Source organism: Mixophyes fleayi, chromosome 5, assembly GCF_038048845.1.
Source record: "Mixophyes fleayi isolate aMixFle1 chromosome 5, aMixFle1.hap1, whole genome shotgun sequence".
NCBI lineage: Eukaryota > Metazoa > Chordata > Amphibia > Anura > Limnodynastidae > Mixophyes > Mixophyes fleayi.
Window position 1 is genome coordinate 26,223,442 of NC_134406.1, and position 27,761 is coordinate 26,251,202.

Sequence of the window (27,761 nt, forward strand, 5' to 3'; positions counted from 1 at the left end):
CAGTATTTTTTTTTTTTAGACAATTACCGTGAATCAGTGTTAATAAACATCCACCGCCTCTATTTTTTTTTAAAAAGGAACAATTTTTCAGTATAATTGATCTCTTAACATAGGCTGTTTTTTTTTTAAAGTATCATTATCATCTGCGCTGATGTGTTTGTGTTGTTTTCAAAACTATAAGGAATAATCAATCAGTCACTACAGGGCTGTACAACTACAGGTCCAGCTGTGGTGCTGACTGTCACTCTTGTGACAAATTAGATATATGGATAATCTTGCCAGCGTTGAGGAGCCAATCCACCCATCTAGACCCATAACAGTCAACATCACCAGCAGATGTAACTTACCTTTCCAGCCACTTCTAGTTCCTTCTTGTCTTTCTTGGCATGTCCGCCAATTGCTTTCATCTGAAGCAGAGCAGAGACAGCGAGCACTGGCACAATTGCCAAGATGAGCAGAGTTAACTGCCAGCCGTAAACAAAAGATATTATAGCCGCAGTGCCCAGGTTTGCAATGTTCTGAGCTAGCAAAGCCAGTCTGGATCCTGTTGCCTAGAATAGAGAAACAGATAAAAAAAAGTTTAAACCCCCCACATTGTCACGTGTTGCTTCTTTGGTGCATAAACCTTTCCTTGTCTGCAAAGTTTGGCTGGGGAACAGCAGTTCTATATAGTCCCAGGCACTGACAACTGCAACAACCCATATTACAGTGCTGACTTTCTGCTAAAGGTCAAGACAATCAGGACTAATATATAATAATTTAACACTGTTATTTAACACTTACTGCATTTAGTGCTTTGGTTATAGGTCACGTCAATCAGGACTCACCTGTATGCAGCCTTTATAAGGCCCTCACTCCAACCATGCTTTGCACAAACAAAATTTTAATTTGCAATTCTCTGTTGGTGCTTCACCAAGTCATTTTGTTTGCCTGTTCATTGACTTTAGCTTCATCCCTCCCTATTATTATGTATTTATTTATTTATAAGGCGCCACAGATTCCGTAGCACCAGATACAGAATCGAGTAACAAATAGATGAGGTGATACATGTCAGCAGCACAGATGAGTGTGAGTAATGCTAAGGGGACTAACACAGAGTGGAGCAAAAGAAGTGATGGGACGTACGAGAGACAGTAGACAGAAGTGAGATAATAGGTAGAGAGAACCCTGCTCGGGAGGGCTTACATTCTAAAGGGAGGGGTGGTGAGAGACAGTAGGACCATCTGCGAGAAAATTGAGATGGCAGATGAGGAAGAGGAGGTGATGGATATAGTGGTTAGGAGGTGGAGGATAGGCGAGCTTGAAAAGGTGAGGTTTGAGTGAGCGTTTGAAGGAATGAAGGTTGGGGGAGAGTCGAGTCAGACGGGTTAGGGAGTTCCAAAGATTAGGGGCAGCACGGCAGAAGTCTTGGAGGTGAGCATGGGAGGAGGTAATGAGGGGTGAATTGAGGCCAAACCATCGACTTCAGCTGTGACCCTCACAACCAATTCTCTTAGGACTCAGCAACTTGGCTGGACATGGTGGGCCTGATTCATCAAGTCCGATATCTGCCGATTTTGATTGTACGCAAAATCAAACTGCGCACGCCCACAACAGGCCCAGTCCGCTGCGTGTTCGTATGCAAAGGACAGTTACTACAGCTTACGATTTTGAGGAGTGAACGGGGCGGTGAATGGATGGTTTGCTGCAGACAATTTACAATAAGGGTCGAACAAGGTCGAACGCATGCAGCCACGTCCATATCAAGCTCCGGGCATCTCAAAGTTGCTTGTTTTTCTGCCGTATCTTTGCATCAGCTACAGGGCTAGTCTAAGCCCTGATCGGTATGTATATCAGTATTGCATGCATGCTCTAACATATGTCTGCAATGATGAGCAACTGTAAATTTGCATTTTATGGTCAGCAGACGTTAAGAACATCCTAATAAATGTTTTTGGAATTTGTTTATTTTTAACAAACAACAACACTTTTTGTATTTTTTACCTGTTTTACCACTAATGCCCTTTATTATTACCAAGTGACATTCATTTAATTTTTTTTTCTGTGTGTTTTGCAAATTTATAATCCTGCAGTGTCTTGTGTAGTAGAACACATCAGACTTAAACCTGAATTCATTCAAGTGCACATTGTGCTCAGAATTTGTGCTTTGATGAATCCGGCCCGGTGTGTCTCTGATCGCTACCCGAGACAAGTGCTTCTCTACTGGGAGCAACAGTCCCGGTGACAGGGAGGAAACTTTATCTCAGTCCAGAGGAGGTAAAAATGGTAAATTTGTAGTGACTGGAGGACAGAGCCAGAGAGCACAGTACCTACCCCCTGCACTTGAGAAGCGTCAGTGGCCAGTCGCGTGGTTAAAGCCCCGGTGCTATTCTTCTTGTCGTCATACCAGCTTATTTCCTGCAATGCAAAACAAACACTTTCATGAACTTCACTATTAATACATCCGAAACACAGCAAATAAAATAGTTTGGCACCAATTACATCAAGTAAATAATGCAACATTTTCTGCATAGTTTTAAAGAAATCAAATGTCAAATGGTCATTTTTAAGAGTGTAAAAATGTCATTATAGAAAATGCAAATGTTTTATTATATTATTATATTATTTATCATAAATGATCATACCTGTCTTAACATTGCTTTGAAGGTCATCAGTCTGAGTCTCATTGTGAGAATCTCTCCTGCTTTTCCAAATGTGAATCCCTGTGACAGGGTGGATGAACAACATTGTGTAAGTCTTTGCAATTGGTTTACTCATTCCTATAGGCGTGCAACCACAAATGTTAATAATTCCTTTTTTCTTATTGAAACCCAACTTATTTAACTATAAACCAGTGGTGTACCTAAAAATTCCTGGACCACAAAATCCGACACAGGGCCCGCCTCCCATATAACCCAACTTTATTTCCTAAAAACACTCAGGAACATAATATAGTGACCAAGTCACCAACATAATAGAACCCTAGTGACCAGCATCCATACAACCTCAGTGACCAACATTACTTACTCCAGTCTAGGTTCCCATCACACATTTAGCAGATGTCTGACAGCTCTTGTGAGTGCAGCTATAGCATCTACAATCTACACTGGCATTGATTTTCCTTCACTGAGCTAACAACCAATCAAAGCCCACTATGAGAACCAATGGCAATGCAGGGTTTAGTTGCTACCGCAGCTCTGGGCCAGATCTCTTGTTACATGATTGACAGCACTGAGGGGGGTGCCATTCCTGGTACATACCATTCCATACACTACACACTTGGGGGTAAAAGTACCAAGCTGTGATTTTTTCAACTCGCTCAAGATCACCAGCATTTTTATGCACAAAGTCGCCATATGTATTAACCTGCAATTTTGACATTCAAAATCCAATCTCGGGTGATGTCTGTCGATTTTAAAACACCTATCCAGCCGGCAGTTTAGGCAAACTCACAAGAGATTCAACAGAAAAAATGCCATTTGAGATATCTGGCCATACTTAACATAACAGGAGGCACAATACAAGTTTTAATTATGAGGGTAATTATGATATCTTGTTTAGAGGGGACAAAAATTATTAGTATCTTACAGGGGCCAAATTATTTTCTGAATAAATTAGTGAGCCAAATTTAATTAATGATTATATGGATAAGGAAAAACATTTTTATTGTATTATATTATAGTGGCATACTATTTGATTACTAGTGGGGCAATTATATTTTTTCCTGATGTGGCAACACTTAATATTTCCAGATGGGGGACACCATTTTAAAGTACATGCTTGTGGCACTACAAGTGGCAGCATGCACTTGTGCCCACATTTGGCCCAATAATTTATTCATAAAATAATTTGGTCCCCATCAAATAATTAATAATAATTTTTGCCCCTCTAAACAAGAAATCATCCCCCTTGTATTGTGCCTCCTGTTATGTTAACATTGGCCAGCAGTGGAAAGGCTGATATGTTTGCTAATCTCGCCCATCTAAAGCAGCGCGTTGATTCTGTTAATTTTCACACCAATCTCAGGCGAGTTTTCAAAATCGCATCTTTATACATACGTCGACTTGTATTTTAGTGTGGACAAAAGTAGGGAAAGTGATTTGTAGCGTGTCGAATTTTGGTTACACCAATTTACTGGCGTACTATCAACTCGCACTTTCATACCTTGGTGGGTTCAAACTCATCCGAGAAAATCGCTTTAAAAGCAAATGGCAGCTGGATACATTTTGCCCTAGATGTGTGCGTTTTATAGGTTCTTTGAATCGCAAGGCACTTACCAGGTGCTGTGCAAACTCTATACAATATTCAGCAACATTATTATTATTATCTTATATGGTGACAAGTAATATAAAGTGAAGAGCAACAAAGTCACTAAATAAGACATAGATTCAGTGGTACCTCTGACACTTTAGCCAGATGTATTAAATGGTACATTGGACACAAAATTATAAGATACAAAGCCAAGAGAATTGCAACAATTACAGACACAGGTAAACCGCTGACTATAATGGGAAGTTGTTACACAAGGGGAGATGCATAACTGCAGCCTCAATAGTTATCAATCTCTAATCTAATCAGGATAAATGCTCTATATATGTGAATAAACTTTGTCAATGAAGTCAAGTTTGAGATACGAACACTGCTATAAATATGATATAATCCCTACAAAAGAAACTATAGTTGTAATTATACTGGCCTATCGAAGAAACAATTTATACTTAATAACAGCCTAACAGACATATCAAAAAGGCTGACAGAGACAGGCAGTAATAAAGGCTACATCCTGATTTATAAACTAAATCATTCAGGATAGAGATTGTAAAATCACATAGTAACGATGTGCCCTAACAAATATAACCCCATTTGAATTAAATAAGAATAAGAACCCTGGAATAATAGGATTTGAAAGGTAAATACTATACTTATAATATTAAGTAGTTCTCTTTACCCCGCTTTTGAATCTATTTCACACATTTTTTCTACAATCGTTAATCATTTATATATTTTAGCCTTATATTTTGCATGGGATATTGAAGTACAATATTAATTAATTAAATAACTATATTTTTAAGTGCATAAATAAATAAATAAATAAATAAAGTATCTTCTTTTAAAATAATAAACAAAAAACAGAAGATTTTTTGACCTAGTAATAAAGTTTTTCAGAGATCAGAACTTTCTTGCTTTTTTTCCTGTATTTATTTTTCCTGTGATTATCTCCACTTTAAACTCTTCGGGCCTGATTCAGTAAGGATCTTAAATGAAGAGGTATCTTATTTCAGTCTCCTGGACAAAACCATGTTACAATGCAAGGGGTGCAAATTAGTATTCTGTTTTAGACATAAGTTAAATACTGACTGTTTTTTCATGTAACACACAAATATCAACTTTAAATTTCAGTGTACAAATAAGCTATCAAGTATTTGTGTGCTACATGAAAAAACTGTCAGTATTTAACTTATGTGCAAAACAGAATACTAATTTGCACCCCTTGCATTGTAACATGGTTTTGTCCAGGAGACTGAAATAAGATACCTCTTCATTTAAGATCCTTAATGAATCAGGCCCCTCATTCTCATGACTAGTAATAGGCCACATGCAAAGACACATGGGATACTAACCTGAAGGAAGAATGTCACAAAAGAGATACCTCCGAGTGCCAAAAATAACAAGGAAAACATGGAGCTTTTAGATCTCATCTCTTCGTCTGGACCAGCAAATACCTGCAAACAAAATATTTGCTTTATAAAAAGCATCCTGTAAGCTTACAATGTAAAATAAGGAGATGCGGGGTCTTAGTGAGGAAAGTACAGTTTAAAATTGGTCTCATATAGGTTTTGTAAAATACTATAGTTGAGGAGATGAGACAGAGAAGGATTCAAGGAAATAAATAATAGGCACCTAAACAAGTGCATTGAAAAAAAATAAAAAAACGTCTGAAGAATGCAAAGTTAGGAAAAGACAGATGGGGAGAAGTGGAGAGCTTCATAAATGAGGTGCAGCACAAAAGAAGTCTGTAAGACATGAGTAATAAGAGATGAGAGAAGGGCACGAGTTTCAGAGTGCAAAAGATATGCTGGTGTGTTTTTTCAGATCAGGCTATAAGAAGTATAAGGAGATAGAAGGTATAACATGATTTAAGAGTAGACGGGCAGTATATAGATGTGTAGATAAGGGGCATATATGCTTTAAAATGTGATTCTGCATGGTACAAAGAAAGCAAAGTGACATGTACGTACTAGGGAATAAGGTTAGCAGGGGTGTAAGCATGCCTTGATGTAATCTCATTTTTACACTTTGGAATCAATTAATGTGGACATCACTGAAAGGTTAATTCTATTTTGATTTCAAATTCTTTACACACCCCGATAATCTTGGAGAATATAATGGCAAACGCTGGCTGTAAGCCACCATTGATGATTGCACAAATGACTCCGACCACAAAGTACGGCCACTCTGGCTTGTTCAACCTCATAATCTTGAGAAACGAGACCGGTGGCACATTTTCAACCTGCAAAATACATATTGCCTCGGCATTAATAAGCTACAACAGTATTATTATACTATTATTATTATAATATATATTTATTTTCTATAGCACCAACATATTATACAGCACTGAGAATCAGAGAATATTTTTTTATTCACATCAGCCCCTGCCCCCATCTAATATGTAATCTAGGTCCCTGCCACTGACAGACACATACACGCAGGTCAGAACGAATGTAGGGGGAAACCAATTAATCTACTAGAATATTTTTGAACTGTAGGAGGAAACTGACACGAACATAAAAACTCTGCGCAGTTTGAAAGCTGATCCAAATCAGCCATGATGTCCCAGTGACGCAAGGTAGCAGCACTAATCACTGTACATATCTTTTATGCTCGATGTGAGAGCAACAGGAAGGGCTTAAACTATTGTGACGCTACCTACTAGTGTCAATATGCAATTCAGCATCTCCTTTGAAGGAGTAGTCACTTTTGGAAACGCCATTTAAGCCAACTCCCTAGTTATTCTGAATAGGACCCAGGAGAGGTGCTAGATGATGATGATGATGATGATGATGATAAAATGAGAACACCACCTATAGGGAGAGATTAAATTCTAAAAAAATCTGCACGAGGTGTCTCCAGAAAGGGTGCTAGAGACCTTGTGTAGATCCTCTCCCCCCCTAGATTTTCACAAAAATGAGCGGATATTCTTAGCCGTATAAACGGCGCTACGGATACCTAGTGGCGCCCTATAAATAAAAATTAATAATAATAATAAATTAATAATAATAATAATAAACGGTAAAATTGTCTCAGAACATCGCGCCCAATTGAATTCCTCCACAGACGGGTTATTTATGAGTTTCTGAACATTCAGGTAAGTAAGATTTCCTACTGGCTGGCTTCTAGCAGGGTATCTCAGTGCAGGTAGCTCACCTTAGCACACTGCTTATTAACTCGCTCATTTGTTAACATTTACTATAGCAGTGAAGACAATGTAACAGCTGACTGAATATCAGCAGCAAATTGACATAAAATAACAGGAATTTATTTAGCAAATCTCAAAAGCATTAACAGAAATATGTAAAACACGATGGAGCGGGCTATTGAAACCAAATAAAACGTTTTCTTTAAGATTTTTCTTTACAAGCTGCTTAAGGGAAAAAAACAATAACACAAATCTGCCAAAATTCTAAATTGTAAAATTGCATCTGTAATTGAATTACTGCAACGATAACTAGGTCCAGGGCACTGTAATCTCAGGTAAGTCAAATGATAATAATTTGGTTAAACGGAAATCTCGTTAAACCGTTGACCCTGTATGACATCCATACCTAATTGTTACATGAATGTAATGCATATCTCTATAAGTTCTATGCCGTATCTTTACATAATGATAAATGTGCTGGACAGAATGATTTAAACATTAATACAAGAAACTGTCAGAAATGTTATTTTCACTGCAGCGGATACAATGTAGACGTCACTGTGAGAGGTCACTCACCGCCTCTTTATCGTCAAAATCTTCATACACTGCGTCACTCTCAACATCGTGCTCTGCTGTTTTCTTGAGACTTTTCTTGAAACTGCTGTGCCGACTGGATATCCTCCTCACTAGTTTTGTGTCCGTGTACCTGGGAGTATCACCGATCTCTTCATACATGTTATCACCTTTATAGCCCTCCTTATCTTTCTCTGATTCTAATGTCTAGAATGTCACAAAATAACAAGTGTTAGAATTATGTTATATGAAGGTTGGAAAGTACATACACAGGGTGTGGTGGTAGAGAGAACAAGACCAACGGTGGGCAACAGCTGCTCCTGGTCCATTCAGAAAGGGAGCAAAAAGGGGCCCCTATCATTCAACTTCATTGGAAAAAAAGTGTTGGTTATATTAAAATTATCTCAAATTATAAAATCAAACACAATAAAGCATTAACACTGACTAATAGCATCTAAAACAGATGTTCTAATAATATAGAGTTTACATTAGATGTTGACATTTTTATTTCTGTCTTATAGTAGTTGCTTTATCTTTTGTCATTATTGAGTGGAATTATAAAAAAAAGTGGATTTTTTTACTCACAGTAAAATCAATTTCTCTGAGTCTATTGGGGGGACACTGCGACAATGGGGTATAGTAGAGGAAATGGAGCTAAGGCACTTTAAATCTTATACTGTTGAAGGCTAGCTTCTCCTCTACTAAGCTCCTCCAATGATAGCCATCTACAACAAAGCCCAGAAGAGAGGGCCTAACTACACAACACCTAGAACATAAACAACAATCAATCAGATCAAGGGGCGGGAGCGCAGTGTTCCCCAATAGACTCAGAGAAATGGATTTTACATTCTCTTTCCTGCCATTGGGGGACACTGCAATAATGGGAACATTCCAAAGTTGTCCTTAAGAGTGTGATTGCTCTGAAACAACTGCGAGGAAGACCAAGCTTGTATCCTGGGATGCCAATCCATGCAACAGGCAAAATCTGGAAAAGGTGTGGACAGATGACCATATAGTGGCCTGGTACAGCTGTGCAGCTGAAGAAACTAGACACACCTCCTAGAATGAAAAGGTTATTTGGTCTGACAAACTGATGCCGTATGGTCCACATAGCATATGAGAGCCTGGACCACAACTAGAAGGTGTAAAGAATATCAAAAAACGGAGACTAAGACTATATGTCTGAAGAACAATCTCCTGGGTCAAGGAAAATCGAAAGACCCCCTTCGGCACACATGAGAGTTTTGTCAGGAAAAAACAAAAAACAGAAAATGTGAACAAGACCAGAAGAGGAAACTGTGACCTAGACACCATATATAAGCATTCCATACATGGCAGTAATTAGGAGAGGAATGGTTAACCACACCTAAAACACAGTCTGCACTAGTTTGTGGGAAGAAACCCCTGGCCCAAAGGATCACGGTGTCAGTAGACCCACCGCCACAACAGAGGACAAAAAGAGAGGACCCTGGCCCAGAAAAGCAAGACAAAGAGGCAACCAAAAGGCGGACCTACAGCCAGCCGCAGGATGTCAGAGTACCACCATGTGGCCAATCTGGAGACACCAGAAGGCGGCCACCCATACTCATTGTAACTTCTGTGACACCTGCAGGAGCATGTTTCTTGGCGTAACAGGTATAACTCATGAAACTTGAAATGGATCCCCATGGCATCCTTGTATATTGCCTTGGGTTCTGTGGACTTTCCACTGTCTGGAGGAACCAAGAAATGCAGACAGGAAGAGTACCACCAAAGACATTAGATGCACCATCTCCCTCATGGACATGACAATGAGAGTTAGATTGGTATCAACCACCACGCCAACAAATAACATGAGGACAAAATAATGATCTGCCTGTCCAGCTGAAGGGTGGAACTGGATAATATCCTAAGAAGCTTTCACGGGAGCAGTCCGGATTGAAAATGTACTAAAGGCACCCCGTCCTGAGAAGAGACACATCCTGTCTGGCCAGTAAAGACCTGACCCTGGTCAGAACGGAAAGGACTTTGTCCTATGGTTGTTCCTCCCAGAGGACTAAGTGTGTTGAAATTTTAATCGAGTAATTCCTTGATCCCGAATCCTTTGGGCTGGGATCAAGGAAGACTGAGAATCCAGCCCTGTGTCTCCAGAGTCAGGATAACCAGCTGAAACTGCTGTCGATTTTCATTAAATACATGTATTAGGATGTAATTAATGTCTACTATACAAAGAAAATGTATCAATGACCTCTTGCATTATTCTGCAACTGACAGTTTATTGCAATTGGCATGGGATAATGACAGCACACCTCATTAATACTAACATCTCCTATTTAAAGCACCCTTTCTTAACACTTAGAAAGCTAATGGTACTAACTGTGAGGACTCTTCTGCCTGTGTTTACTCTGTTACTGTACTTCGGTCTCCTTGACCAGCCTGTTTTCTCCAACTCTTGACCTTGGTAAGTGATTCTTACTAGCCTACATTCCCCAGTCCCTGGAGCTAGCCTACTTGGCTATTTTCTGCCTGGATCTACTTCTTGGATCATAAAACTGGACACAGACTCCAGGTTCGGGAGGGCTATTTAGTCCCTAACTGTGCCTGACACATCCTAAACCTGCCTGTAATGAGCAGCATTAAATATATATGGCAAATTTCTACATGTTCTCTGTTGCAATTGAACCCTCAGAAACTCTCAACAAAGTTCCACTCACCTGCATGGTGACCAGTTTATTGTAAATTCCTTCTCTTTTCATGAGTTCACCGTGACTTCCTTGCTCGACAATAATACCCTCATTAAATCCAGCAATAGTGTCTGCATTTCGGACTGTTGACAATCGGTGGGCAATGACAATGGTGGTTCGCCCTTCTCTAGCCTGCAAATTAAAGCAAGATCGTCTGGTTAGTTACATTTGATTAGTTGTTCCCAACTGATGAAGGTGCCAGCTAATTCTATGGTGCAAAGTTTTTCAACCTTCAACTCAAATGCCCCCAGTAGGGCAGATTGTAAAGATTTTTCTATGTGCTAACATGTAGTATAATAGACTTCCATACAATCAGATTAATTCATATGTGTCTAATTTTTGTGACCCATTGCAGGGTACTGGTGGAGAAGGCTGAGATGTCTGCAGACACATTTGGTTGCAGATTTATGCTCAATTCTATGCAAGCCATCATATCCACCATTGTGACTCAATGACTTTTTCACCCATTAAATGCTATTCAAAGAGGCTTTAGCAATGCATTCATTTCATGACGTAATACCTTATCCAGGGCTGCCTGTACAACAGCCTCACTCTCTGTGTCCAGAGCAGAGGTCGCCTCATCCAGGAGGAGGATCTTGGGGTTACGAACCAGCGCTCGTGCGATGGCGATCCTCTGCTTCTGACCGCCACTCAGTTGTGCTCCTCTTTCTCCCACAAGAGTGTTATATTTCTGGAAATACATATTTTCATCACTAAACAAGAACTTAACAGAGTAACTGGTCTACTCAATCAAATTTGACAGTTTAGATAGAAACTGTATTGCCCCTCTTGTTACCTTTCAAATTAAGCACACATAAATTACAAGGTTACTGGCCCTCATACTGGCTACAAACATTCACCAATATCATTGTGCCTATCAGTCTGATGTGTCTATGTGTGACCCCAAAACAAGAGGGATACCTGAGAATGGTCTGACTTGAAATCAATTGGATCATTTGATAACCATGGGCCTGATCCATTAAGGATCTTAACTTAAGAAACTTCTTATTTCAGTCTCCTGGACAAAACCATGTTACAATGCAAGGGGTGCAAATTAGTATTCTGTTTTGCACATAAGTTAAATGCTGACTGTTTTTTCATGTAGCACACAAATATCAACTTTAAATTTCAGTGTACAAATAAGCTATCAAGTATCCTTAATGAATCAGGCCCCATTTGTCTGTAAATGATCTGTCCAATCTGATGACCTACATGTCTTTGTATAACTTACTTTAAACATGGATACCCATATCAATATAGAATGCCTCCCAATGGGGCTGCCCGCTCCATTAATAATAACCCATAAAGCCCAGATAAATGGGGGGTGTTAGATTTATTGACAAAAAGAACAGTATGATCAGTACTATTTTCACAAAAAGCATTTTTTTAGATAAAAACTGTAAAATATTTCTTACATCAGGCAGCTTCATGATAAAGTTGTAGGCATTTGCTTCCCTGGTGGCTCGCTCTATTTCCTCTATTGTGACATTTTCCCGTCCGTAGCGGATATTCTCTGCAATCGTGGTATCAAACAGTACTGGTTCTTGGCTCACCACACCGATGATCTCTCTTAAGTACTTGATATTTAGATTACGAATATCCTGTCCATCTATCGTGATCTAGAAGGAATAGAAACATGTTCAAAATCAAACGAAAAAATGTGACTGAATAGATTTGCCGAAAAGTCTTTTGTCACCAACCACAGTAAAATGGGCAAAAGAAAGTCCACTCTACTGTGGCAAATTCTGTTTATTTCTTCAATAACTTTAAAGAAAATATGGAACTTGCCATATATTTTTTTTGTCTAAGTGTAAAACGTGCACTTACCGAGCCGTCTTCAGGATCGTAGAACCTTTGGATGAGTTGGACTGTTGTGCTCTTGCCACATCCACTGCTCCCTACTAGGGCCACAGTCCGACCAGAAGGGACTGTAAGGTTCAAGCCTTTCAATACCTTCAATGACAGAAAGTTCTCATTAGACGCAAAGGATGGACGCAAGTTTCTGGTTGTACTTAAGTGTACATGTAGCCTACACACAGTGAGGGAAGAACATATTTGGGCTGCACCAATATTCATGAGGTTAAATACTAACAATTCACTAGGACATTGACATCACACTAACATAAAGTTCTCCACAATAATACTAGTTTCTAATAAATAGATTGGATTCATTTTCATAAATAATGGATAACAAAATGGCAGGTTCCTTTAGGTATAGGTGAGGATTAAATGTTAGTAATGATAAGCCATAACGTAGGTTTGTGCCTAAAATACAGCATAAGTCACCAACTTATTTACTTTATAATGTCTTTTATGTCCGCTCATCTCACAGAACCTGCTTATTTTAAGTCCTGTGTTAGCATCTGCCCTCTGCTGGCTGTATACATGAATCACACCATACACACTAAAGTACACTTGCTCCATGTATCATTTAAATTAAGGAAAGGTGATGATTAAATTTAAGCAATGTAACATTTGCTCAACTGTCAGCATTTTTATGCAGCCAAAACAATTTTTAATTGGTTATGATTAATGAATTCGTTATCGGATATTATTATTATCTGGATATACCAGAATATTGATTTTCCTATAATAACAACTCCACCACGTAATCTCTACTTTACTTTATTCTGCATGTAAATTATGTCTTTAGATTGCATGGTTCTTATTGGGGGAGCTGCTTATATATCATGTCTATGTAAAATGTACAAACCACCTAAAAATGAAAAACTTGTATAGTGAATGAAATAAGCAGCAATGTACATGGATACTATTTTTATTTAATTAGAGTTTTATCCCCACCATTAGTAGGAAGATCACTTCCCAATGCTGCACATGCTGTCACTAACAACATGGCGAAAACACACATAAATTTGTTTTATATGGCTGCTCATTACAACCATAGAAAATAAAGCTGTAACTGGTTAACAGCGCATGTAGCGGAACTCTCGCGATGCTAGCTACAAGAAAGCAGAGAATCAGCGTGCGGCCTTCCCTCGCTAATGGATGGAACAAGTCAGGACTATAAAGGAGATGTAACTCCAAGAAAAGTAAGGAAAAAAATATGTTACATTGTGATGAATAAAATATAGATATATTATTCACTATACTGCTTGGTACTCTAATTAGCATCCAGTCACCAAGAAATGTAAGCGTAAATCCCATCAGTAACATAAAACAAGAATATTAAGCTGGCGCCATGTTGAGCTATATCTATGGGATCAGGTTGTAGGATGAGGCTATTGGCCTATATGTGGTTATCTTACACCACACTATCAGGCATTAGTAATTGGCATAGCTGTAACTTAGAATTCTAGCGCCTGGGGTGAGAAAGACTAATGCCACCTCCCTAACCCTCAATTTTAACCAAATGAACCTTAAATATTCCTTAATTGGGCCCTCCTTCAGCGTTGCGCCCTGGGCGGCCGCCCCTGTTGTACAGCCCTAGTTACGGCCCTGGTAATTGGCTACATGTGCAGAGAGCCAAACGGCGGGATCATTCTACTGAAATGTGATCCTGTGACATGGGACTGTGATCATGTAAAGGTGATTTTAACATAGACCCAGCTGTAACTATAACAGATCAACGTAGCAGTTTATTCCAGCCACACTTGTGAATGGTCAAACTGTAAAACAAACACATCAAAAACGATCTCACACATTCCCAATACATATAGAGAGCAGTCAGGCGAATAAACAGTAACACATCCTTACTGTGTTTGCACAGAGCAGCAAATGTATATTGCCACGACCTTTGGAATACAGATGATTATCAAACACTATTATATGTCATAAGGCGACCTTATCGCATGTTCAGATGCAGGACCAGATGATATGCTGCCTTTCTTCACTCATAAATAGCAATAAAATGAGTTTATATGACGCTGTCTGGCAGAGATCTCACTGCCAGTGATATATAGCAATTAGAATGCAGATCTCGTGTTATATATCCATTGGAATAACAACGTATGACCCTGATGCTGAGCATGTGACCTTTATTGTGTTAAGTGTAAGGCAAAACTGTGTGCACCATCTTCTCCTGTATGTATAACATTTATTTCACATGAACATATATGACACAACTGAAATGATATTTATCAGTTCCCAACTGTACTCTGCTGTCAAAGGACAACTAAGGTCTGCACAATCACCTACACTAAAAACTTATGTTAGAAAGCACATTTATATGTATATTAGTGACGCTGGGAACCAGTACGAGAATGAGAAAAGTGTGATTAGTTCTGCAGTCATTATATAGTGATAGCAGAATTGCTTCCACGACAATGGATTGCTTTGTTAAGTGTAGGCATTAAAATGGGATCAATAACTAAAATACATAAAAATGTGCTAATGCATTTTGATTTAAAAAACAAAATGCCTCCACCTATAAGGTCATGTTATATGTGGATGCAGGGCCGGTGCTAGCCTCCATGGCGCCCTAGGCATTTTTACAAAATCGGCGCCCCAGACCCCACCCCCCCGCAACAATCGGCGCCCTACTCTCTCCTCCCCCCTCACCCCGTCTTTCCTTACCTCACCACCGCCGCCTCTCTGCTCGGTCTCCTCCCCTCCACTCACTGACACTAGTGAGTGGAGGGGAGGAGACGGAGCAGAGAGGCGGCGGTGGTGAGCAATAGCCTCTTCCCCCCTCCCCCGTGCATCTGAATGCTGTGCGGCGGCCGTGACAGGTATGGTCAGCGGTCGCCGCACAGGCGCCCTCCAGAGCCCGGCGCCCTAGGCAAGTGCCTAACCTTGCCTAATGGGAGCGCCGGGCCTGTGTGGATGTATTTTTAGTGTTTGTCTGTGTGTGTGTGTGTGTGTGTGTGTGTGTGTGTGTGTGTGTGTGTGGGGGGGAATTTAGACTGTAAGCCCCAACGGGGCAGGAACTGATGTGAGTGATTTCTCTGTACAGCGCTGCAGAATTAGTGGCGCTATATAAATAAATGGAGATGGTGATGATGGGTCTGTTGGTCTGTTTATAACAATAATCTATTTCCAGAGACATGTCACTAACCTGAATGTCAGGTCTGGATGGATACGAAAACTTAACATTCCTGAATTCGATGTCTCCCTTAATCTTGTCAGGTTTAAATCCAGCAGAGGAACAGCTGTCTATTTTGGGTACCTTTATGAAATAAAGCAGATCATGGTTTGTGTGATTCATGCACTTATAGACTATATCACATTATGTATTTACAGGATATTTTAATCCCAATTGTAAAGGACAAACACTATGAACAACTAAACAAAGTCCGACTGATTGGTTTACAGTCTTCTAGGTAACTGTTTAGATTAATACATAAAGTTCTGTCATTTTACTATGCAAATAAGAAACAATGTACTGTAGATATACTGTAATAAACAATGTACTGTAGATATACTGTAATAAACAATGTACTGTAAATATACTGTAATGAACAATGTACATATTTAATTTTACAATAGCTGCTTTTTAACTTTTATAACCTTCAATTGTAGAATAATAATGGAATGCATCATGTTACTGGTTTACCTTGTTTGTAATATATTTGTATATTATTGTTTAAGTATATTTATTGTGATTATCATATAATTGGCAGTACTGTCAAAATATATTTATACATTCCAAAGGCGTGAACACAAAACACTTAATATTAAGGTTAAAATAAAAAGACTCACATTATCAATAATATTAAATATTGCATATGCTGCTCCCCTGGCATTTGAAAAGGCTTCAATATTTGGTGCTGTTTGTCCAACACTGAATGCTCCAATGATGACAGAAAAGAATACCTGAAAGATGAATGAAACAAAAACAACTGAACAGTAGTTTGTGATATATCCAATATAAATGCACATATCTAGTAGAGAAATGCTATGTAAAGTAATATGATACATGCACAGCACATTCCAAGTAAGATGTAAAGTCCATAAGACAAAGGTTACTTAATACTGAAAACACAAGATACGCCAATATATCTTTAAAACATAAAATGTGATGCTAAAATATGTATAAACTAATAAATAATATCTGTATAAACTGTGATCTCTGAAGACATCCCTTATAATCTATGAAAACTTGTTCATTATAAGGAATCACGCAACCCCTCATGTAAATTATTTTGGAAATCAGAAGTCACTCACATGCCTGAAAATAGGCATTTCTATGTCTAGAACACCCACCCGGCTAAGAAAAGCAAACAAATACATAAATATGGTCACGGAACTCCTTTGTGACTTTTTCTTTATAATTTACAATACTGAGTACATTATACCATTGATATACTCCTGTTAATAATATCTGTATTAAATTCTGATGCTGTCACTTATCTGTTAGGGAAACTCGAGTATTATAAAGAATTCTATGACTTACATAAAAGCACTCAAGCTGAAACGTTTTATATAGTGACTTCTAACACCCTTATAATGTACAGTAGGGAGGTATATCATCCCATATTCTATCATATCAGTACAGATCTATTAACTATGCAGCTTACTTGGCCCTATGAATTTGGCCGGCATAGAAAGTGAAGGGCAGAGAATGGTGGAATGTGGAGCCTTCACTACTTAAACTGTACCTCTAAGAGATACACGCTAATGTACAGCACAAGGTACACAACCCTCCAGTGATATTACGGCCCATCACTGTATACTCCTGTGATTTATCTACAATTCGAACATACTAAAACATGGAAGTTAGGGCAGCTACTCAAGAACAGTTTTTTGCAAAACCAACTGTGTACTAAAACCTAATAAAGAAATGATTTGCTTTATTCTAATAATAGTATTTGAACATATCCTCACCTTACTATTTGTTATAGCTCTTAACAATACTAGGCATAAACAGACAACAGGAAAGTGGACCAAGGAATATATAATATATATAATATGAATTTACATCTGAACCATGGAGCCCAAATCTGATTCACTGGCATAAATTAATCTGGATCTGGGCCACAAAAAGGTTAAACATCCCTACACTAAAACATGTAAACTCAACTTGGGCTATTGTTTCAAACTAAATGGATACACCCATATATGTGGCAGCACAGTGGCCTAGTGGTTAGCACTTCTGCCTCACAGCACTGGGGTTATGAGTTCGATTCCCAACCATTGCCTTATCTGTGTGGAGTTTGTATGTTCTCCCTGTGTGGGTTTCCTCCGGGTGCTCCAGTTTCCTCCCACGCTCCAAAAACGTACTAATAGGTTAATTGGCTGCTATCAAATTGACCTTAGTCTCTCTATGTATATTAGGGAATTTAGACTGCAAGCTCCAATGGGGCAGGGACTGATCAGAATTGTTACGACTCTTCCTGTGTTTTGTATTTGGCAGCAGTACCTTGTTCCACCAGAGGTGCTGCTGTTCTGTCCTAGACTCTTCTGCATGCCTGAAGGAGTTAATCTCCTTACCTGAGACCTAATTAATTAATTGGTGGAACAAGGTACTGCTGCCAAATACAAAACACAGGAAGAGTCGTAACATGAATGAGTTCTCTGTACAGCGCTGCGGAATTAGTGGCGCTATATAAATAGATGATGATGATGACATGTATCTTAACAAATGTTAAGTTTTTGATATCTAGCACAGAGTGTAACTATCAGCTACAAATAGATGAGGGAAGAATCTTGCAAGAAGGACAAATGTCCTGATGAAGCACTCTATTCATTCATTCTATGGCCAGACCGGTGGATGAGGTGAATACAACAATGTCTTTCCTTTAAACAAAAATGAGGGAGTCTTACTTACTGTGAGCACATTTCCGATAGTGTATTCATCACTTAAAATCAGAGAGGTGCCATACCAGAACGCCAATGCATAGGAGGCATATATCATTAAGAAAGCAAATCCCATAGAGACGTTAGCTGTGATCGCCTTCTTGATTCCTATCTTTTTGGCATCTTCTAAATTCTTTTCATACCTGTAACACGCGTGCAAGCCATGTAAGCATAATCACCATTTAAAGGAAATAAATTCATAACAAGATCCCATTTATTAGAGGCAGTAATATGTTTTCTCCTAAGCCGAATAAAAAAAGTAATTTTTTTATTTGTGTAATTGAAGGCAAACTAGGATTCTGTGGCAGGGCTTCTGACTGAAGCCCTGCACAGCCATATAAGTAGAGAAGAGAGGGAAACATTTTCGGAAAGGGTGATTCAGATAAAAACATTTGGATTGTACGTTTACTGGAACTCAAAGTGACAAAACCAGATTTCACTTTGCGGGTCTTGAAAAGGTCTTGAATTCTCATGTTGGAGACTTGACCTTGTCCCTACACTTAACCTTATCCTCTATGGCAGTGGTTCCCAAACTGTGCACCTAGGATCCCTGGGGTGCGTTGCAGATCTCACAGGGGTGCCTCGGCCAGGGCCAGTGGTAAGCAAGACGGGGGATTACTTGGTAATTATTTTGGCTTAGAGGTGCCTTGAAAAAAATATGGAGACCCTAAGGGTGCCTTGAGCTGACAAAGTTTGGAATCCACTGCTTTATGGGATACCTTCTAGACGCACGTTTGTGGCAAAGTGCATTTTTAGGTGCGATTTGTGCCATGTACCGAAACCCTTCAAAGATACAAAAGTGACACATGTAATAAAGACAATATAGCGCAGACAGATTTTGCAGGGGTGTTTTCCAATTATGGAAAGTGGGCATGTATCTTGACATGCACTTCCGCAAAAAGAAAATTAGCGTGGACCTGCAATTTTTGCACTTCGTAAATGAGCCATAGTATGTGTCCTTAAATAAATATGTACAAGTTAGAGTCTGTTTTATCCTCCTCAGCTTGCAGCATGCTGAGGCACTGTAAGCTGGAGCTTAGCTATCAACTCTTCAAGGAAACAGAAATGCTCTCTACAGACTGCAGTTTGGTAGAGTCAGTGACCTCAGAGGAAGCTGACACACTGTGGTCTGTGCATAATACAGCTATGGGAGCCAGACCCCTCCCCTCCTAGGCTGCTGAATACCTTTTAAATGTGTCACTCTGAATACACATGGAGCTATATTGTGCACAAGCTTCTCCTACTTATGAATATAGTGATTTATATATTGTTTGTTTCAGAGCGCTGAACTATCTTTTCTTTTGTTTACACATACACTGTGGTCTTAATTGTCCTGGCCGCACTCTCTCAAATGATCTTATTCATTTGTACACATTTCACTCATTTAAAGGAGCACACCTTGGTTTCACGGATTCCACTGTAGTTTCACCTTTTTGTCCTATATTGGATATTATAATGGCGTTGAACCTGACTTTGGCTGTCTGTATTCTGGAGCATTTCCTCAAACACAAACTATTTTAGGTCACTGTCTGTATCACTTCATCACATTCAGCAGTGGTTTCTTTTGTTGCCAAATATGCCTGTTGCAGAGTTTACAGCAGTATGACAAGACTAACACAACTGACCTTTGCATTTCTTTAGTTTGTCCACCGAATGCTATGACAGTCCGAATGGCTGCCAGAACTTCCTCAGCCACGGCTCCAGCTTTGGCATAAGCCGTCAGCTCCTTGTTAGTGAACGCTGACAATATCTGTGTATAAATGATGACGCATAAACAAAAGCATGTTTTGATTTTGATAAAGGAAAATTAAAAAAACAAAACAAAACTGCAAAACTCTCCCACCTTTGCCCAGAGAGCAGCCGAGAGTCCCATGACTGGACTAATTGACAAGATAACCAACGTCAACTTCCAGCCTTTAGTAAACCCAAGTATAAAGCCGGTCAGGAAAGTAGTTAATGACTGAATCAGCATTGCAATTTTGTCACCAATGCCTTCATTAATTTTCTGGACATCACTGAAATTAAAAAAAGAACAACATTAAGAAACGAAGAACTGGAAACATGGCAGTGATCTGCAGAATGGTAATATGGGATGAGGACATAGATTCTGGTCAATACCCCTTCAACATTCCCTATATCCTAACACTAGGAGGCAGCAGTCTAGTACAGACCTGGCCAACTCGTGGCGTTCCGGGTGTTGTGAAACTACAAGTCCCAACAAGCCCTGCCAGCTATCGGCTGGCTATCTACTAGCAGAGCATGCTGGGACTTGTAGTTTCACAACACCCGGAAAGCCACAGGTTGGCCAAGCCTGGTCTAGTAGAATAAATAGTAATAGGTCCCTCATTTGGGGAGAGGACAGAGAAGGGAATTATAATGATTCGGTTATAACACACCCCCATCAAGATACACTCTTATTTGGTGTAGTTTTAGACAGGAATCATTCCTCCTAAAGGGGCAGCTTTGTGGTTTTAACTTTTAAGGCTAGGGATATACTAGTGATTTGCCTTGTAACTGTATCTAATATGACTATTTCTATTGCTGACAGCCATCAGTAAATTTACTGACAGTCAGTAAACATGTAGTGAATGTTCATCCGTCAGTAACAGAAAACCAGCGGTCCGTAAAAATCTGACATTTCCCTGTTAATGCTGTACTGCATTTAGGAGCTTAATAAATGCTATACAAACTTTGTAAACTTGTAAATTAATTACTCCTTAATTGTCCATCTTCCACTCATTATTAGTGAAACTGTGCAATAACAGTGTGTGAGTCCCAAATTCTGTATGTCAGTAAGTTGTTAAATGGGCTGTGGGACCTGCTACATACGTGTTCTTATCATTTATCAGACAAAATACCATTACTGACAAAACTGAATGACAAAATATTGTCCAATAGGCAGCCGTCCGTTTAACAGGGGTCATGGCGGACCTTTGTTGGACATCCGACCACTGTGATGTTATAGCACAATCTTCCCCGTGTTTATTAGATATAAACACGGGGAAGATTGCTAGTGTAGACCTAGCGTAACACACAGCAATATCAATTCTTTTTATTTTTCTTGTGGTTTAAATGGCAGGTCCACTTCAACCTATCTTCATTTCACTCTCTTTTTATCTGTTTAAATGTCATGTGAAATCTATTTTAAGGTACATGACAGCTTAATTACATTCTGCAAATGTTTCCATAGGAACAAATGAGATAATTGCCCTGGCACATTACAGGCTTCAGAAAGGCAGGTCACTGTCCTGCGTATCGTGTCCTTTTGAAAATCTTTATTGCTGACAACTGACTTGATTTTTCTTGAAGCTTTCTGATTTATACATTTGCCTGTAAATACATTTGATCTACACGCTGGTGTCACATAGCTGGAGTCTATGGGGGCTCCTGAATGCTGCCTTCTACCAGCCAAAGGAACACTGCGCTCCCGAACTCTGAGCATCTCATGTAGTGACACCACTCATAGGCTTTAACACCAGAGTATAATTTAAATGTATTTCCAGGTTACTAAATGTAAGTCAGTAGTTAATGTGCAGCGATTTTCCAGCTGAAAGGTGGTTTCAGATGGGTGTTTTGAATACTAATGCTTTTCTAGCTTGAAAAGAGCTAGCGATCATAGCGCTCCCGTGCCGACAAATTGAGGTGAAGGAGGAACTTGTACCTGTCACAAGGGAACAATTACACTTGAATAATACTACATGCAGCGTCTTCAGAGTGTTTTCTCTCCAGTATTACAGTGGACGGTCGTGTCAGACAGGCACTTTATGCACAAAAACATTTCAAGTTGTAACTGAATAGCTTTCGTTCTGCGTTCTCTTCAACCTGCCAGTATGAGAGCTATTCAGTTACAACTTGAAATGTTTTCGTGTTCAAGCTGCTTGTCTGACACTACCGTTCCCCAGCTCGTGTGATAGTTACACTGCATTGCCCACTGAAAGCTACGTATATCTACACAAGTGCCGATGTGCTGCTGGCCTCACTACCACCTGTCCACGGACTATTCATACAATTATTTGGCTTTGTTTCTGGTTAGAATTTTATTGCCAATTTCTTGTTCTGTTTTTCTCTAACAAAAAGAAGAGAGAAGGACCACAAGCACGTGCAGACAGAGAGGCTTTAATAAACACTGTCCTTTTTCATTTTCATGGTTACAGGATTTTTTTTTCGGGCTGCACCCACTCTATGGAATTCTCTCCCTTGCACAATAAGACTCTCCTCTGGTCTACAAACTTTCGAACGTTCTCTGAAAACCCACCTCTTCAGACAAGTTTATAATATTCCTCAACCACCCTCTTAACCTCACTACATTACCCTATTACCACCCGTTACACAATTTCACACAAGACAACTACCCGCTGACCAACATTGTTGTGTGACGGAATAATTTAGCTTATGAGTCACTTTTACCTTTGCAGTCTGGCTGGGCCGAAATGCAAAATGTAGACTTAGCCTCATGTATCAAACTCCCATTGTCCCATAGATTGTAAGCTTGCGAGAAGGGCATTCTCACCTCTCTGTCTGTTTTACCCATTTGTTTATTAGTTTACTGTGTTTGTCCCCAATTGTAAAGCGCTACGGAATATGTTGGCGCTATATAAATAAATAAATGATGATGATGATGATGGTTATTCTTAAATAGAGGCCAAATATTATTTCCCTGTGCCTCACAAGGTAGGGCTTAAAATGAATAAATGTAATCTTTTAATGCTCACGTTAAACCAGATTTGTTTTGGAGAAAACGGTCAAACTAATTGCTTTCAACAGGAAAAAGCGAAAAACGGTGTTTACTTGTGTATTCTGTGTTATACCAACAGCCAACTCTACAGTGTACCCTAAGGGATGGTTTCTCGTAACGTGGACTGACTTTAAATTAGGAGCATCTTAACAGAAAATAATGACTTGTACTCACTCGGTCAGCCTGGTGTTCAGTTCTCCAGCATCATTGACATCAAACCAGCTGATTTCCTGCCTCAGCACCGCATGAAAAAAATGCCTTCTTATTTTCCTGATCTGCCGACCAGCTGACAGAGTCCAAAATGAGATTTGTATATAACCAGCAAGAAGCATTCCGAACCCTAAACCTGTGTAATAGTAGGCGTACCTGAGGGAGAAACATTCACAATGTTAGAGAGAATACAATGCTAAATGTTGTTTACAGAATCACTACTTTCTACATCACAGCTCTACAACCTCTGCTTTGAAGTTGGTGTGGTACTACAAGAACCAGCATGCCACAGCGGCAGCCACTAGTGGAAAATCTGAAACTGAAAATACTAAAACGAGTAACTCAGGGGACTAATTTAAACCTCTGTGCCTTTGAGCCTTACAGCTACAAAGCCATCAAGTCTGTAAGACATTCAACACATCACACAAATGTGTCAAATCAAATTGTCCTTTAAGTATCCGCAGTAGTGAATACACATTGTAAGTGTTCCCGACAAGACAGTAAGCGCAGTTCTCATTTCAAGAAATATATCTAGACTGTATCTACTATCCCCCGGAAAAAATCACCTAACACTGAGCCTAGTATAATTATCTGTCACTAACTTTACCACTAATAATAATGACTGCACATAAATCTAAAGGCATATGTAGAGTTCCTGTAATCTGGGTTCAGATTAGCAAAGCTAATTGAAAATATGAGCAGCATGGTATGTATGTTTGTGGAGTGTGGGAAGAAACCGGAGCACCCGGAGGAAACCCATGCAAACACGAGGAGAACATACAAACTCCACACAGAAAAGGCCATGGTCGGGAATTGAACTTAAGACCCCAGTGCTGTGAGGCAGAAGTGCTAACCACTAAGCCACCACGCTGCCTGACTTCAGTTACAAACTTGTTTTTTTTTTATAGCCACTGTAGCATAGTAATAAAACGTGTGTGACAATAGCCTTAGTCAGTAGTAAGCAAATTCTTAGCATGAAGGTGTTTTCTATCCCATATCTAGTAAATGCATTTTTGTGGTTCTTTTTCAATAAATGTATTCACTAACGTAATAAGTGACAATTGCTGTTTCTTTGGTTACATGGAATCTCCATTGCTTGTCGGAATGAGTCGACTTATTGACTTATATAACATTACCGCTACTATTTATGTACTTGGTGTTTAGTCGGATCACACGTTACTTAAGAAGTGGTGTTTAGTAACAAACCTATAAATGCAGTTCAGCAAAATAGTGCAGTTTATAATTAAAAAGCATTTTGGTAACCTCTTTATTTTTATAGTTGCAGTTTATATGAATTCTGGTAGTGGCAGAACAAAGGGACTGACTGGATTATATTGACTGTATAACTCTCTTATAAATGTTTTTTTTTTTCAGGGATTCAAGTGTAAACAATGAATAAGAATTACAGGAAATCTCTCCAGGCTGTGGAGGAAACCGAGAAAAGTTTTTGTCCCACCCTTAAATCACAGTCTCTGGCTGATCGGTACAATAAAGGTTATTTATGAAACTACAGAACATGCGGATGCACGAAGCTGCTCTATTTGTGTCTGAAGGATTTTATTGTACTATTGTACTGCATCTTAAACATATTTGCCAACTTTTAAGATTTCTCCCTCAGGAGATCCGGGGGAGAAGTCATGTGACAAGGGGTAGGAGGGGGGCGCGGTTACATCGTTGCCTCACCATAGCCCCGCCCCCACTATGAAATGCCGAAATTCAGGGCATTGAATAGAGGGAGTGGGGCTTAATGACGTGATTAAGCCCCGCCCCATCGATTCAATGCAGTGAATTTCGGCAAATGCGGGAGATTTGCCTACTCTTCCGGGAGAATAGGCAAGTAGGATCTAAAAAGGTTCTTTTCTGTACAAAAAGCACCTAAAAGGTGCACAAAGGCGTCCTATTGCCTGGTTTCCACCGATATGGTCTACATGAGCTTTCCCATAAAACTAGTCATATTTGTGTAATAATAATATAGTAGTAATAGATGTCTATATGTCTGCGACAGGAGGGTGTTTCTTACTTCTGAAAATTACATTTAATGTCTCTTATGTGGTGCTTATGTAACATATGATGACCATATTACATGTTTCATTTACCTACAGCATGTGTGTGTGTGATGGTGGCCAGCAAGATGTTACATGCTGTTACATGCTAGGCATGATGTATGTAACAAACATGTTAAAACTCTTGTAAACCTATCAGATATTAGCTTTAATCTAGTGCAAGTTACACTAATACACATTATAACCATTATAATCACCACATCACTCCCGTACATGTTAAAGAACCCTACTTAATTCCATACACATTTTAAACACCTATATAAACCCCATTCATATAATAATCTCCTCACTCTCACACGGCACAATACCCCCTCCCCCCCCCCCCACCATCACCTCACACACGCACGGATTTTATTTTTCAGGCGGTTCCAAATTTAAACACAAATTTAGGCATAATTAGCAGGTGAGACAAATAATATGTAAATAATATTTTTACTTGCCTGTATTTTACCACATCCAATATAAAGCATTCCGACTAACATACAAAACTGCGCTAATATACATCTTTTCCCTCTTTTACAAAATACTCGATACCTTTATGCTGCAGAGATCGGCACCTCTCCGCCATACTCATTACTAAGGCCGGGTACACACTAGGGATGTGCACCGGCGACTTTTGAGGTCTCGTGTTTTGTGTTTTGGATCCGGATTTTCGTTATTTTTGAGGTTCGGATTTGTCTCGCAAAACACTTGACGAAAGGTCTCGGTTCGGATTTAAGGTATTGGATTCGGATTTTTTTTGAAAAAAACATAAAAAGTTTAAAAATCAAGTTTTTGGGCTTATTTTCACTCCTAGGCTATTATTAACCTCAATAACATTCAATAACAAGCATTTCCACTAATTTACAGTGTATTCTGAACACCTCACAATATAGTTATTAGTCCAAAACGTTGCAAAAAGGTATCTTTCTGGACTGCGTAGAGGAGTGGGTCACCACAATATCTTAAAAACCCTGAACTTTTATGATTCGCACCAATAAATGTACCTGGACTGCGTAGAGGAGTGGGTCACCACAATATATATAATAAGAAAACCATCAACTTGTTTGATTCGCACCAATAAATGTACCTGGACTGCGTAGAGGAGTGGGTCACCACAATATATTAAAAACCCTGAACTTTTATGAATCGCACCAATAAATGTACCTGGACTGCGTAGAGGAGTGGGTCACCACAATATCTTAAAAACCCTGAACTTTTAAGAATCGCACCAATAAATGTACCTGGACTGCGTAGAGGAGTGGGTCACCACAATATATTAAAAACCCTGAACTTTTATGAATCGCACCAATAAATGTACCTGGACTGCGTAGAGGAGTGGGTCACCACAATATCTTAAAAACCCTGAACTTTTATGAATCGCACCAATAAATGTACCTGGACTGCGTAGAGGAGTGGGCACTGGGCACCACAATAAAATATATAAAAAACCTTCAACAGGTCTGCATTACACTACACATACGGCTGCTCCTCCATCCTCTCCATCATATACATGTTGGAGTTTTAGCGTGTGACAACCTCTTGTTTTTGATAATGTCAGTGCATTTTGAATATTTTTCAATTTGCCCCACACCACTGAATGTACTTTATCTATGATACGCATCTATCTATCTTGACTGCGTAGTGTGGTGGCCCCGGTACACAATTTGGTACCGAGGCCACAATATAATTAAAAAACCCTCCACGTGTCAGAATTCCACCAAACAAGTATCTGGACTGCGTAGTGGGGTGGCCCCGGTACCCAACTTGATACCGGGGCCACAATACCTCCTCCAAACATGCTACAGACAATTCGTCATTGAGATCCCATTAAGTATGTTAAAGACAGACAGGGTCCAAGTGTTATTAGTTGACTTTGTAAAAAAACTGTCCCTGTTGCACATAGTCATGCAATGAAGACTTACTTTTTCATTTAAAGGCACAATCTTTCAAGTGTAGTGTTTGTAAGTCTAAGTCATATTATACTTTTGGTAAAATTGGTTATTTTTGTTCCTCTTTATGTTAATTAATTAGTAATAGAATTAAAGTAGGAAATAGAATTAAATAGAATTAAAGTAGGAAATAGAGTGGTATAGAGTTGTAGTGTGGTATAGATAGAGTGGTCCACACAATATAATAATAAAACCCTCAACTGGTCTGAATTCCACCAAACAAGTATCTTGACTGCGTAGTGTGGTGGCCCCGGTACACAATTTGGTACCGAGGCCACAATATAATTAAAAAACCCTCCACGTGTCGGAATTCCACCAAACAAGTATCTGGACTGCATAGTGGGGTGGCCCCGGTACCCAATTTGATACCGG

General features: G+C 39.3%; 1 protein-coding gene across 5 annotated transcripts in view; it reads right to left on the reverse strand.

Moving 5' to 3' along the window:
* The window catches only part of ABCB1 (ATP binding cassette subfamily B member 1), a 195,477-nt gene that overhangs the window by 11,228 nt on the left and 156,488 nt on the right, over positions 1-27,761 (reverse strand). For 3 of the 5 annotated variants that reach the window (XM_075211878.1, XM_075211879.1, XM_075211876.1), the window contains exons 6-21: positions 23,360-23,551; positions 20,294-20,465; positions 20,076-20,200; positions 18,422-18,593; positions 16,354-16,467; positions 15,710-15,820; positions 12,523-12,648; positions 12,111-12,314; positions 11,216-11,386; positions 10,666-10,827; positions 7,976-8,179; positions 6,344-6,490; positions 5,601-5,702; positions 2,625-2,702; positions 2,314-2,397; positions 348-551 (exon numbers count right to left, since the gene is read on the reverse strand). The exons of 1 other annotated variant lie outside the window; for it this stretch is intronic. In XM_075211878.1, coding sequence (XP_075067979.1) covers positions 348-551; positions 2,314-2,397; positions 2,625-2,702; positions 5,601-5,702; positions 6,344-6,490; positions 7,976-8,179; positions 10,666-10,827; positions 11,216-11,386; positions 12,111-12,314; positions 12,523-12,648; positions 15,710-15,820; positions 16,354-16,467; positions 18,422-18,593; positions 20,076-20,200; positions 20,294-20,465; positions 23,360-23,551 — 2,368 coding nt within the window. The remainder of the gene's footprint in view (positions 1-347; positions 552-2,313; positions 2,398-2,624; positions 2,703-5,600; positions 5,703-6,343; positions 6,491-7,975; positions 8,180-10,665; positions 10,828-11,215; positions 11,387-12,110; positions 12,315-12,522; positions 12,649-15,709; positions 15,821-16,353; positions 16,468-18,421; positions 18,594-20,075; positions 20,201-20,293; positions 20,466-23,359; positions 23,552-27,761) is intronic. One more of the 5 variants, XM_075211875.1, reaches the window with a different exon arrangement.